This window comes from Schistocerca piceifrons, chromosome 1 (assembly GCF_021461385.2).
Source record: "Schistocerca piceifrons isolate TAMUIC-IGC-003096 chromosome 1, iqSchPice1.1, whole genome shotgun sequence".
Classification (NCBI taxonomy): domain Eukaryota; kingdom Metazoa; phylum Arthropoda; class Insecta; order Orthoptera; family Acrididae; genus Schistocerca; species Schistocerca piceifrons.
Genome location: NC_060138.1, coordinates 246,530,342 through 246,545,197, shown reverse-complemented (window position 1 = coordinate 246,545,197; position 14,856 = coordinate 246,530,342). Strand labels below are relative to the sequence as shown.

The 14,856-nt window shown below is 37.9% G+C and overlaps 1 protein-coding gene across 1 annotated transcript in view; it reads right to left on the bottom strand.

The window, feature by feature from the left end:
• LOC124799656 (guanine nucleotide-binding protein-like 1) overlaps positions 1 to 14,556 on the bottom strand; it is a 67,219-nt gene extending 52,663 nt beyond the window's left edge. Inside the window, exons 1-3 of the mRNA XM_047262937.1 lie at positions 14,225 to 14,556; positions 8,708 to 8,816; positions 3,511 to 3,721 (exon numbers count right to left, since the gene is read on the bottom strand). Coding sequence (XP_047118893.1) covers positions 3,511 to 3,721; positions 8,708 to 8,816; positions 14,225 to 14,303 — 399 coding nt within the window. The 5' untranslated portion in view covers positions 14,304 to 14,556. The remainder of the gene's footprint in view (positions 1 to 3,510; positions 3,722 to 8,707; positions 8,817 to 14,224) is intronic.
• Positions 14,557 to 14,856: the final 300 nt, after the last annotated feature.

Here is a 14,856-nt window from a genome sequence, read left to right as displayed (position 1 = left end):
ACTCCTTCAAGAGGACCTATATGATGACTGCGGATGAACACCTAATATTAGTCTTACAGCTCACTGTTTTGAAATCTATGTTTTCTTTCAAAGAGGGTCAAAGGGGTAATATGTGCATTTTTCAACTATAGTCTTACATGTGGTCATGCCCCATCTGAAGAGAAGAATGACGAAGAGGATGGTTTTTATGATGAGTTAAATGAAGTATACACTGAATGTCCTAGAGGAGACTACACGATAATTGTTTGGGAATATGAATGCTAAAACATGAAAAGAAAATGTATGTCAGTCTAACACTGGAAAATTCAGCCTACATGATAACTCAAATGACAATGGGATCAGACTTGTATGCTCTGCCTCTTCAAGAAATAAGGTAGTGGACAGTACAACTTTTAACCACAAAGATATACATAAAATGATATAGAAATCTCCAGGTGGAAATATTTTAACCAAAATGACCATCTCCTAATAGATGCAAGACATCTGTCCAGTCTAATGGGTGTTAGAAGTTATAAGGGTGCTAATGTTGACCCTGACCATTACTTTGTAATAGCAACACTCAGAAGTCAAATATCTAATGCAAGGCACGTACATGGATCTCGTCCAAGAAACTTTCATACTGATAAGCTCAAGAAGCCCAGGTTTGCTCAAAGATTCTCTGACTAACTCAAGGAAGACCTGTCACACTTTCCTGACAGTGGGAGTATTGAGGAAATATGGAAAAACCTAAAAGACACCCTTACAAAAACTGGTGGTTAAGGTCTAGGAACAGTAGATTACAATGGCTGGTTTGATGAAGAGTGAACATAAGTAACAAGAATTAAAAATGAAGCCTACAGGAAAATGCATGAAGTAAACCATACCCTAAGAAAAAGAGAGGGCATGAAAGAATAGCTTTTAACTGGATGTTAAATTAGAGCTTGAAGGATTTTGAACCACGGGTAAATTTATGTAGAAACACAGGTGGTTCAGTTTTGAGTAGTGATGAAGCAATATGTAGACTATAGCCTCCACCCTTTTGATGAACTGATGAATGATGGTACAGTGAGACAAATTAATCTTACACTCTATAAACACAAATAACTCAGAAACAAAGGAACCAGTACCAACTGCTGGGGAAGTGGATGCAGTCATCAAGAATCTGAAGAACAATGAGGCACAAGGAATGCATCTAATACAAGCAAAACTCATTAAAAATGCAAGGTAGGAGTTTGTTAAACATTTCCACAGGCTTGTAGTTAAGATCTGGGTGATGAAATTATACCTGATGATTGGAGCATAGGTATCATATACCCAATACACAAGAAAGGTTATAAAATGGTGTGCTGTAACTACAGCAGAATTTGCCTGTTACCTACAGCATATAATGTCCTTTTTAACAGACTTACACACTACGCTGAACAAGCTGTTGGTGACTATCAGTGTGGTTTTAATTGGGGAGGATCTACTGTTGATCACATCTTCCTGCCTTCTGTTTAATGATGCCTCAGAAAAGGTTATAAGAGACGTGGGTGTCGTATTGGCCCCTTATTGTTAGAAGGCCCACACGACCGACACACAAGATGGGTTGCCGCCCCCTTACAGGAGTGCGCAGAGAAACATCGCCAGTGGACAGAAACACTAACAAACTTTCAAAATACACATGGAACTACTTCGCCAGACAACATGTGACAGTGTTCCACCAATTGGAACTCATATAACTCATGTAGCACTCTGCCGACCTGGCTTTATAATCATGCCTAGACCGTCAGACTGGCAGTGTTTACCAACCACTAGGAACAGTTCTGGCTAGTACTTACGCCAGCCCAGACTTTATATTCATTCGCCGTTGCACTGTAGTAGCACATTGTATTTTGCACAGTACATTTTGGTCAGTATTTTCTTCCACTGTCTTGTTTCCTTATCTGGTTTGCCACCACAAGAGTGGTGGCGTTTTTCTGTTCATTCTTGAGTTTACCACTTAGTATCTGCCAAGACGGCATTTTTCTTTAATTATAATAAAGTGTGTTCAAATTGACTGTTAGTTCTTTCCTGCCAACTGCAGGACACTACAGTGGCCATCAATCCTGTATAATCGGTTCAGGTCCTGGCATGTGCGGATGATATTGATATAATTGCAAGAACGCCAAGAGCAATGAAAGAAGCCTTTACAAGTCTTGAAAGGGCTGCTAGAAACATTAACCAACAGATAAATGAAGGAAAAACTAAGTGTATGCCTGTAACTAAGAAAAAATTATCCAAATGAGTCCCTACCCATAGAAATTTGTTCATGTTTTTGATATGTATAGTTTCATTTACACTGGATCAGAAGTAAACTGCAAGAACAATGTCAGCTCTGAAGTGCTACCATGGCCTCAGAAAACATCTGAAATCCAAGTTGCTCTTTGTGAAAACTAATGTTATAATGTATAAAGTTTTAGTAAGGCCAGTGTTAACATGCAGTGCAGGGTGCAGAACATGGACATCAGCAAAATTTGATGAAAGGTAACTGGGTGTATTTGAAAGAAACATCTTAAAGACAAATTCTTGGGCCAGTGGAAGAAAATGGTGTCTGGAGGAGGAGATTCAACTATAAATTATATAATCTGTGTACTGAACCAGACTTTGCCAGCCACATTAAGATTAAAAGGCTGGAATGGGCAAGACATGTACTGACAGCAAACCACAGAATGATTACATGAAAATATTCAGTGCAGTGCCTGAAGGAAGATCAAAGCTAAGATGGGAGGAAGGTGTGAGAGAGGTCATAAGGAAAATTGGAGGAGTTCGGCACTAAACAGGGAAGAATGGAATAATCTTCTACAGAAGGCCAAGGCTCACAGATGGCTATTGTGCCAATGATGAAAATGAAAATGATGATGATGATGATGATGATCACTTTCTAAGCGGTGATCTATTCCATAAGATATTAATAAGTGGAAATGTGAAAAAAAAAGTCAGGAGCTTGATTCATCTGTTTCCGAGACTAGCAATAATACAAAGACCAAAAACAGCAGTACTTAACTACTGAATAGACACAATAGGCATGTTTCCTCTCAGAATGCATCAATGAGGAGACGTGAATGAATAAAATGGGGTCTGACTGAAAGGTTTCACAAATTCAGACATTTCATCAGAAAATTATCTTTTCAGCTTGTAGGGCAGGTACAAATGTCAATGACAGGTTTATTAACCATGAACCCTGGGGTTCATGCTTGTCCTGTTGTCCAAAAGTCACTGACGAGGTAAGAATGTCTGCTTGACGTCACTTACAGCAACACAAACAAAGCCTCATTTGTCTGTGGAACGTCAGATGAAAGTTTAAAAGTTATGGATCACAGTAAATGCTAATGTACTCAGTTCAGTGTGACTAAAATGGAGAAATTGTTCCGTTCTGGCATTTACAGGCCACATGAAAAGGGGTTACACTACGAGTACTCATAATCAAAGACCATACATAATCAAAATCTGAATCAGTTTATATTTACACAGATATTACTATCTCGTAAAATACTTTATGTAGGTTATTACATTGAAATATCTGTGTTCTCGTGCTTCCAGTTCTTCACGGGACATATCAAAGTTCCATGGTGGTCTCTTAGGAAAATCTAAATCTGGTGGAAAGTAAGTGTTACCATCTATTTCCAATGAAGTTTCAGGAAGAGATAATAGAGCATGGCGTGCAGCTTCCTTCCTCTCACGAATTTCAGCTTCAGTTTCACGATGGAATTGCAGTGCATACCTAGGACAGGAAAAAAAAAAAAAAAAATATGTGGCATAAACTATGAATGTAAATATTTAAGGCTATAAAAGAAGATTATTTACATATAACCATCATTGCTGAGAGACATGCTGTGACATCAACACACTTATACTGAATCTCAAAGTTCTAAATCAACTTTTTTGCTTAGGGGAGTTTAAACAGACATTTAAAAATAGAGAGACAAATGACACTCTTTTACACTTTTTGGTGACATTTCTACACAGAACTAATAATAAGGGCACTTCAGATAGCATATCAAAGTAGGACAGACTGTCAAAGAGATCCCTCAGCTTTACTGGACTGATTAAAGAAACCATAAGGAACCAATGAGAGAAATATTTCCCTAGGATTTCAACTGTACTTACTTCTCCAGTATCTTACCACTGAACTTGTTTGAAGTTTGAAGCTGTTTAGGTAGAGGGAACAATAAACATTTCACATTAACTTATAGGTGAAGCAATGTAGCTACTTTACACGAACTTTACGATTATTTTTATTTTGCATAATCAAATTTATACTTACAATGGCCTGCTACTACCTAGAGTCTGCAAATATGACACCTACAATAAGAAGACAACTTACAACCCCAGTGCATGCATTTTCTGTTGAGTGCTCAGCCCCCTATTTGTGGATTTCAAATTTCAATTTCAGCTTTTGTTACGTCTTATGCTTTCATGGATACCTGGCTTGAATATTAAGCATACATAAAGTAAATGCACTGCAAAGGCAGCACATGCTCCCTTCACATTGTTCCTCTCTCACTGGTAGTCTAGGTGTGAGACGCAGCTTGCTCCCTCTTTTCCTCACACTACACTCTAACTTGGATTACAAGATCCTTTTTTCCATGTAGAACATTCCTTCCCAATCAGCATAACATATTTCTGTTCTGACACTGAGTCTCAGCAGCACAACTGAACTCTGCAACTTGAACAGCAGACTTTTGGCCATTCACAGCTAACCAAGCCTTGGCAAATCTAGCATCAAGTTATCAGAGCAGCATTGTTCTTGAAACCCAACATCCTGCAACCATGCTTTTCCCTCATAATGTTAAATTAATGTAATTCAGTTAAATCTATGGTATTTTTCCAGATGGGGCCAGATCAACAGATACTGTATATGATGACCAAAAACATTTCGGACAGGACATCTTCTATCAGATATTTCAAAATTACATAAATACCTGCACTCTACAATGTCAGCAAAATGTCTTTTCTTACATCACACTTTACATGCAATTGATGAGTATGAGCAGATGTCATATTCGCAAAATCATTCACACTCACATACTCTAAATGTTTCAATAGCAAGAGTTCTGCACCTAGCTTACAGCCGATATGAGAACAGCAACCTGAGTTAAGCCCACATGAAAAAAGCTTTGTACTGACCAAAAATGATGGCACTGGTGTTATATTACTGGTCATATAGTTTGGAAAAACCATGGTAAAAACCCATCCGGATTTAATCTTTCTGTAACATTTCTAATTCCTTCCAGTGAATACAGGTGTGGTTCATTTAAGTAAGACATAGCCAATTTCATTTCTCATCTTTACCGAATAAATAAATAAATGTATAAGAATATAATAGAGGGAAACATTCCACGTGGGAAAAATATATCTAAAAACACAGATGATGTGACTTACCGAACGAAAGTGCTGGCAGGTCGAAAGACACACAAACAAACACAAACATACACATGAAATTCAAGCTTTCGCAACAAACTGTTGCCTCATCAGGAAAGAGGGAAGGAGAGGGAAAGACGAAAGGATGTGGGTTTTAAGGGAGAGGGTAAGGAGTCATTCCAATCCCGGGAGTGGAAAGACTTACCTTAGGGGGAAAAAAGGGGTACACACACACACACACACACACACACACACACACACACACACACACACACACATACACCAGGTGAACTAGAAAGCAACTGGAGATCTGGTGTGAAAAAAGGCGAAAAGGTGTTGGTTATAGCTGGGCTATGTTGATCCTGTGGTGAACTTGGGTTGGTAGACAACGATGTGCACAAAGGTTATGTGGTTGTGTTGCCGCCAAAACACGTTAAAGGGAGGAGCAATTCGGGAAAATTTCGAAAAAACTGTGTGTAAATGTATTAAAAGGAGTGGTTTTGTGGTAGCAGATTGTGAAAATGAGGCTAACAATTGTCTGACGAAGAAATAATGACGTTAAAACCTGTGGGAAGTGGCTAAAAAACATCAGTGATGTGGGAAAAACGGAAATGGAAAAAAAGCGAAAGTTATTGGAACTAGACGAAATGGCTGTTTAATAGCTGAAAGGAACTGTTTGTGAACTGGAAACGGTGGATTTTGTAGCAGCAGTATTGTTGAAAGCGGAAGAAAAAAAAAAATTTTTTTTGGTTATGGTTTGGAAGTGGGTTACGTATTATTGGGTATATATAGGCGGGATAAAATTGTATGGTAGATTCGGTAAAGAGGAGAAGGTGAATACGAAGTGAAACTACTTGCAAAAACAGAAAGAGAAAATAAGATGACAGGAAAGATTTCGAAATGCAACAGTGACAATAACAAACGTAATTGTTGGGTTCAAATTAATGATATGAATATAATAGAGGGAAACATTCCACGTGGGAAAAATATATCTAAAACACAGATGATGTGACTTACCGAACGAAAGTGCTGGCAGGTCGATAGACACACAAACAAACACAAACATACACATGAAATTCAAGCTTTCGCAACAAACTGTTGTCTCATCAGGAAAGAGGGAAGGAGAGGGAAAGACGAAAGGATGTGGGTTTTAAGGGAGAGGGTAAGGAGTCATTCCAATCCCGGGAGCGGAAAGACTTACCTTAGGGGGAAAAAAGGGGTATACACTCGCACACACACGCACACACACACACACACACACACACACACACACACACACACACACACACACACACACACACGTCCATCCATATGACATCCATCCGTATGTGCGGATGGATATGTGTGTGTGTGTGTGTGTGTGTGTGTGTGTGTGTGTGTGTGCGCGCGCGAGTGTATACCCCTTTTTTCCCCCTAAGGTAAGTCTTTCCACTCCCGGGATTGGAATGACTCCTTACCCTCTCCCTTAAAACCCACATCCTTTCGTCTTTCCCTCTCCTTCCCTCTTTCCTGATGAGACAACAGTTTGTTGCGAAAGTTTGAATTTCATGTGTATGTTTGTGTTTATTTGTGTGTCTATCGACCTGCCAGAACTTTCGTTCGGCAAGTCAAATAAATGTATAAGAAAACACATGTGCTATAAGATGATCATGTGTTGATTTGGGCACGTAACAGCCATGTCGTACATGCATAACATTACGTACGTGGAGGAATGAAGAAACATGTTTAAGTGTTCATGGTGCCATGGATTCAGAGACCCCTGTGTTTGCAGTCAGATATTTCTTTAATGATGAAGAATCCACAGTGAGTATCGAACATCGCTTCAGGCAACATTTGTTCTTGTACAACACTCAGCAGTATTCAATGTACAACAATGAGCAGTATTCAATCACAACACTCAACTAGGATTGGATGACATGTTCCCAATGACATCAAACATTATTAAAGTGAAATCACACAGCTACCTTAAAACATACAGATGCACAGAAAAATGGAGGCAGTGTAGGGCAAGTCCACAATATTCTGTGCACCACTATGCAGCAACACTCTCAATGTTAAATTGGTCCTTAAGGTTAAAATTTCGAACTAAACTGAACTTTCATATTTGTAAGTAGTGCTTTTGTTAAAGATGAATGTCAGGGACTTCACAAAACACAGCCTGTTCCACCAGAAGCAGCTTACCATTGGGACCAAAGATGATAATTCTAGAGTAGTGATGTGTGGAAAAGCACATTAATGTTGTAGCTAACTGAGAGAGTCTTAGGTAATGAGAGACAGATAACCAATAATCACTGCATAACAGCTTTGTGCTCACTGTATGTTACAGTGTGTTTACATCACAAATCTGAATTTATTTTAATGAGGTGGTTACTATTTTAGTTACATATCATTTGCTACTCAAATCCAGCTGTTGAACTACGGCTTTATCTTTCAACTATAACTTGGATCAGTTGCCGCCAAAACTGTAGTAACAATTCTGGCTACAATACAAAAGCATGGGTGTCATAGCCCACTACTTATTATATTTTAAAAGCAGTAGATAATTACAAATAGAGCTCCATATGTCATACAAAATTATCAAATACCTTTTGTTTGTCTGCACAAATTCTTATTTTTGTAGTGAGTCCTATATCTGCCAGTGATCATATATAAATTTATTTCATTGTACAATTTTATCCCTTCTCTTCACTTTGTTATTCTGTATTCCTCCACATCTCACATTCTTGTTACATTCCTCCTTACTTTTAGTTTTATTTCTATATTCCTCTTCAATTTTATTTATCTAATATTTCACAATGTAGTCTTGTTCTAAGATCTGCTACAAGATGTGACCCAGCAGTGAGCATCAAACCAAATTAGTTGTAATATCTAATAAAAATAACAATATCCAACAATACATGGAAAAGAAAGGATGAATTATCTGAGGATAAAATCCACACTGATGCAGTCTTTTAGAAATGTGAAATATATGCCTCTCAAAGTTGTTCGCACATTTCCAGATTAATGTAGTAATGAAACTAATTCACCAAACTGCAGCACTGACAGTAACAATCAAAAACTTAGTGTGGAGAATACTTTTGCTGCTTGGCATTTAGGTCAGACCACATACACACTCAGCATATGACTAGGGCATCAACATTTTGAAAAAGTTAATTAAATAGTTCTCAGTTTTCATTATGGCCAAGTCATGAAGCTATACACAATCAATACGAGATAAGCTAGATGGGTAGAAATTTATTCAGGGCAGAGATAGCTGATCCAGCCACAGTGTACATTGTTACACCCACACTGTTAACATAAATAATATCATACGATTGATAACCAAATGAACACTGCAATAAATTACCTATTTGCATTTCCTCGGCCTTTCTGGCTTGATGGCTGCTTGTTTATTGTATTTATACCAGAAGTTTCATCCTCAGAGTCACCTCGGACAACAAAATTTGGAACACCTCCTAGATTAAAGAAAGAAAACTTTGGCATAGCATTTGGTTAAAATCAACTACTGTACAGCACTTTTATTTGTACAGTGGCATCAATAAAAAGTAAAATTTCAGTTTTCAACAACACAGTAAATCTACAGGGTAAATTCTCTTATACAATTACAGAAAATATTTCTGACGTCAGACTCCAAATGCAGTCAACTGGCAATGCCCAAGTCAATTACCAGCTGTTGTGAAAATTGACTTGAACAAAAAACATTTCTACGTCACAGTGGACCCAGTCTTATTACTAAATGCAACAAAAGCTTTCAATTATTTTCACAGCCTATTTCTTCAGATTCTTGTACTTTATAGTACTTGAAAAGTATTTTGAGCAGGTGGTTATAAATAAAACGTAGCTATTCATGGAGGTCCAGTGTTGGCTTTAATTATTGTACTGCAGCAAAATTTAGTAGATATCTTAATGTGTTAATGTGGTTACACTGGAAAAAAAACGAGTTCAAATTTTGGTCACCAGGTGCAAATGTGAAGATGTACACTGTTTCTATGACGGTATGACAGCCATAAAGTCATCTGACATGCCATAATGTGAGTGAATATCATGGCTATCGAGAAAAGAGACCGTGCGCTGTTAGTAAAACTCTTTTATGTGAACACCAGCAAATACAGTGCTGCACTGACAGATTATCACCAACTGAAATGTCTAAGGAGAGGCCTGACATCATTAAATGGTGTAAAGAAGATAATAATGAAATTAAACAAAAAACATGGGTGAGCTTTGTGTGGCGCCTGGAAGAGGAATGTGTCCTATCCCGGTGGAAGTTATTGATGAGGTTGCTAGTGCTGAAAGTGACCATACAGCATGTGCTCCGGTTAGTGCTAGTGCTCATGCAGGGTCCAAGAACTGTCCATCCCATGGTCAACAGTGTGGAAATTTTTGTGGTCTATTTTACAGTGGTTCCCATATAAAATCCAGACAGTGAGGCAACTGAACCTGATGATCTGCAACAACATTCTAAAGTTGCTCTTAAATTTCTGGCGTGGATAGAAATTGGCGGGCAATATTCTATGTAGTGACGAGGTACATTTTACACTACAGTGTGGAGTGAATACACAGAACTGCTGAATTTGGTGTACTGTTAAACCGAGTGTTATGCACAAATTACCATTGCACTCACTGTATGGGAATGTGTGGTATGGATTCACAAGCACCTTTATTCTGGGTCAATTCTTCTTTGAAGAGAATACACACAGAGGGGCAGTGATGTGTACCGTAATGTCTGCATGTTAACGAGGTCATCTTTTACAGCATGTGATACCTGACCTGGAAGAGCACGACTGATGGAAACCACTGTTTTCATGCAATATGGGCAACAGCTCATGTCACTCATTCAGTGAAAGATCTGATTAACGCAATAGTCCACGAATGTGTTATCTCCAGAGGTTTTCAGATGTATAGCTTGCAAGATCACCTGATCTGAATCCATGTGACTTTTGGCTCTGATGGTTCTAAAAGAATGTTTACCATGGACACATTTTGTGTCTACCGATACGAAGGCCCAGTATACAGCAACACATTGCTCAGATTCCACTGGAACTGCTGCGAGCAACTGTTGATCATGTCGTTTTATGGATGCAGCATCTTTTTTACGTCTCTGGTGCTCATTTCGAGCAAACTGAGCAAACAGTGGTTAATAATAAGATCAACATTGCGCCTTCCTCAGTTGTTTGACCTATCTGCTCACATCCCGTTCCTAATCCATTACATATAGAAATATTTCCATACGTCTTTCTTTCATTCACAGTCCCAGATTTGCACCTGGTGGCCAAAACTGGAGCTATTTTTTTTTCTAGTGTACATTAGTTTCACATTAACACACTAGAAAATCTACCAAGTTTCACAGCCATATGAAAATTACAGCCCACACTGGACCTCTCTGGGTAGCTGCTCTTTAGTTATAACCACACGGTACTAGCACTGCAATGGACCTCCACAAGGATTTCTTCATGTTATAAATTAACAACTCAAGAAGTGTAAGGTCATGAGAAGCAGACCAGAAATGGGGAACTATACATTAAGGAAAAGTAACCACTCATCGAACTTAACTGGTGTGTGGCACATACAGATGCGCAACAGAAAATAATATTCACACTAGCTTCTGAGTTCTTGCTCTTTTTCCAGCCAAAGTTCACTTGTTCACTCACACAACCACACAGACTCCCAAGCGCACAATTCCTTTTGTCTTCCCCTCTCCTTCCCTCTTTCCTGATGAGGCAACAGTTTGTTGCGAAAGCTTGAATTTTGTGTGTATGTTTGTGTTTGTTTGTGTGTCTATCGACCTGCCAGCGCTTTTGTTCGGTAAGTCACCTCATCTTTGTTTTTATATATAATTTTTCCCACGTGGAATGTTTCCTTCCATTATATCAATTTTATATTTCTGTACATTTAAAGTGAGTTGCCAATCTTGGCACAACTTTAAACCCTTATCAAGATTTGATTGGATATTTGTGCAGATTTTTTCCCCAGAAGGTACTTCATTATAGACAAAGCACCATCTGTAAAATGTCTGAGATTACAATTAACATTGCCTGCCAGATCATTAATGAACAAAATGAACAGTAAAGGTCATAGCACATACACATGAAGTCACCTCAATGTCTGTTGATGATTCTCCCTACAAGATAACATATTGCAACTTTTGTACCAAGAATGGATATTTGTTCTTCCATATGGTCCTACTTCATTAATAAGTGTCGATATGGTATTGAGACAAAAGTTTTTTGGGAGACAAGAAATAACTTATTGTATCTACCGTTTTGCCTTTCAGGGTTCCACATGAGAAGTGAATAAGTTCTCTTTTGTATGACTTATGTTTTCAGAATCCACTCTGCTTGGCAGAGAGCAGGTCACTGTGAGTTATTGCTTTATCCTTTAGCTCCAATTACGTCTGAAATTCTGAAGCAGATGGACACCAATGAGACTGGATGGTATTTTTTTGGATCACTTTTGCTGCTCTTCTTGTAGGCATGTGTGACCACCACTCTCCTTCAACCCCCAGAGACATATTTCTTTTCAAGGAACCTATGGTACATAATGGGCAAGAGTGAGGGTACCAGCTGCAAATTCTGTACAGAATCTGACAAGTATTGTAACAGGCCCTAGGGTCTTTGTAATTTCAGCTGTTTCTCTATGCAACTAACATCTATGTAATTTCTCTCTGTGCTGGTACAAGAATTAAAGTAGGACATTACTCTTGGATCTTCCTGTGGAATGAAAATTTTAAAAATGGAGTTTAGCATTTCTGCATTTGCTTTGCTAGTTCCAATTTCAATTTCTGTTTATCCATGAGTACCTAGATATTAATTTATGTGCCACTGATAACCTTAACACATGACCTCAAGTTCTTTTGACAGTGAAATGCATTTAATTCAGCATCTTTTGAGGTATAACCTTGTCAATGTTTCTTTATAGAGACTGAGTACCATGGAGGGTCTGTACCATTATCATGTACTGATCTGTTTGGCTACATAACCATCCAGCACTTAGTCAACTGTTCTTCTTACTTGAGCCACAATTCCTGCACATACTCCTGTAACAAGCTAAACGTTCCAAATTCCTCATTGAGATAAGACTCTATTGCTTCTTTATCAAATTTATTGAACATGTATATTTTTATACTTGCTTTTTTCGATCTTTGTAATTTGGTGATCATTGTTGCTACAACTGCAGCACGATCACCGAAGCCAAGTTCAACTTCAAAGAATTTTAGTCTATTTGTTGATTGGTTAATTTTTATTTTGTCCCATTTGATTACATTATGGACAGAGCGTGTACTTGTAATATAGGAGAGGGCAATGTAATCTAATATCTTAAAATATTTACCTGACTTATTACAATATAAAATGATGTACTACAAGTTATTTACATACAACCTACTACAACATTTTCATCTGATTACAGTATACATATGCAAGTAATACAAGCACTTCTCATTCTTTACACATATACTCCTCTACACTATATGATTCTTTTTTCCATTACATAATTCCTTAGGCCTACAAGTTTCTGAAATGTCTTTTCACTCGTACTGTCCTGTAGACTCTTCGGAAGATGCATTACTGATTGGATGCCCAAGTATCAAGGACCTTTTCCAGCAGCTCTAAGTTTTGTGTGGTATGCTTCTCAGCTGACCTTTATTTCTTGCATCATAAGAATGCCGTCTTTTTCCAGCAATGTATTGTGTTTGATTAATGAAATTATTGTTCTGTATATGTACATCTATGGAAAAGTCAATATATTTTTAAATTGTGAAAGGCAGCTCTGCACGAGTACATTGTTTCATTCAAAATGGTTCTAATGGCCTCTTTTTGCAATACAAAAATTATTTTTGTGCTACTGCTGCTGCTGCTCATGTTTCCCAAGCAATAATTCCATACTGAAAGTATGGTACACTGCTGTACATAGAAGTTCTTTGTCAGTATAATGTGCTAGATGTTACATAATAAACATTACTGTGATTAATTTACAACAGACACTGTTTACATGTTGTGTCCACTGGAACGTATTGTCAACAGTAATTTCCAAAAAGTTTATAGAAATAACTTCTTCCAGCTTTGTTCCACCTATGACTATATCTATGTGGTCTTCCTTTTCTCTATTTGTGAACACCATGCACACTGTTTATTTACTTATAATTACGTCAGTCAGTATGAGCAACTGTAATGTGTTGTTTGTTCACGTAAATGCGCAAATTTCCACATAATCTACTGCAGTCAGTAATGTCGTGTTGTCAGCATATGAGGGGTGGCAGCAGACACTTACAAGCGACACACCCTTTTCGACTATTACATAAAAGGCGCAACATACATACAACTGAAAAACAAACATGAAACTAACAGCTCCTGCAACTTCTTTTAGACAAACATGTACACCTTTTCTCCCCACCTCTAGAAAAAAACTTCAGCAGTCTTGTTTCTCGTTTTTTACAGTCGTCAAACTACATTGCTCAAAGTATTTACCCGAAACTTTGGCAACAGAACTCCCCACAAGCGCACGCATGCTTGTGTGAGACAAGATTGTCCCTAATTATTGGTGCCCCGAAGTAAACTATCAACATTTCATACGTTGTTAAATGACTGCGAACACAACACGAGTAAAGAACAAACACACGGTCTGAGAGAATAAAAACTGTATCACCAGGCTTGCAATCAGAATTAAAATAGATTAAAAAGTCATTAGGACAGCCAGCGTACAAAACTGTGACAGTTATATGTATTCTCATTGAGTCCTTTCTTTAGTGAATTAAATAAGTTATCCATTTTTTCTTATAATAATAAATAACATTGTTTTCAAACACATATAATGTCATTATGACATTAGATGACTACAAAATACTGACTTCATGTATATGGCAACACACCTTTCATCTTCCTCTTGTTCTGCAGCTGCATTTTCTTGGCTTTCGCGCTAAAAGGAACCTTCCTCCTTCCTTGCGGCATGTTATTTTTTTTTAAATTATTTTTGCTAACGCGATGTGTAAACAATCAACACCACCACGCGCGACTAAAAATACACCACAGATAACACACACGTCAATACTCCATCATACAACAGAGGCGCCTCGTGACTTGAAATAATATCAATGTTTCTCCGTTGACAGTCTTAAAAGTAGATTTTGGTTTGCTTTAATAACAGTTTCACACACGTTCAAGGGGGAAACAGTACTTTCGTTCCCCAGCTTAGTTTGCAATAACGCTTGCAGCCTCTGCGCCAAACTTGAACAAAAACAATTACGCTGAATAGTGCCGTATGAATTTAATTAATTACAGTTTGTAGATATTGCGTCGCGTTCTTCTAAGAACTGCTGTTGGAGACTGTTTCTCAGTCTTCCATAGACATGAGTTATACAAAATAAAATATAAAATATGTTCATGCGCAGACCCAGTAGTCATCATCACCCTTATACAAAACCTATGTACGTCTCGGCTTTTTCTTTTTGCTCGAAATATTATTTTGAGTATCAGCTACAGCAAATGATTGATTTGTTTTTCA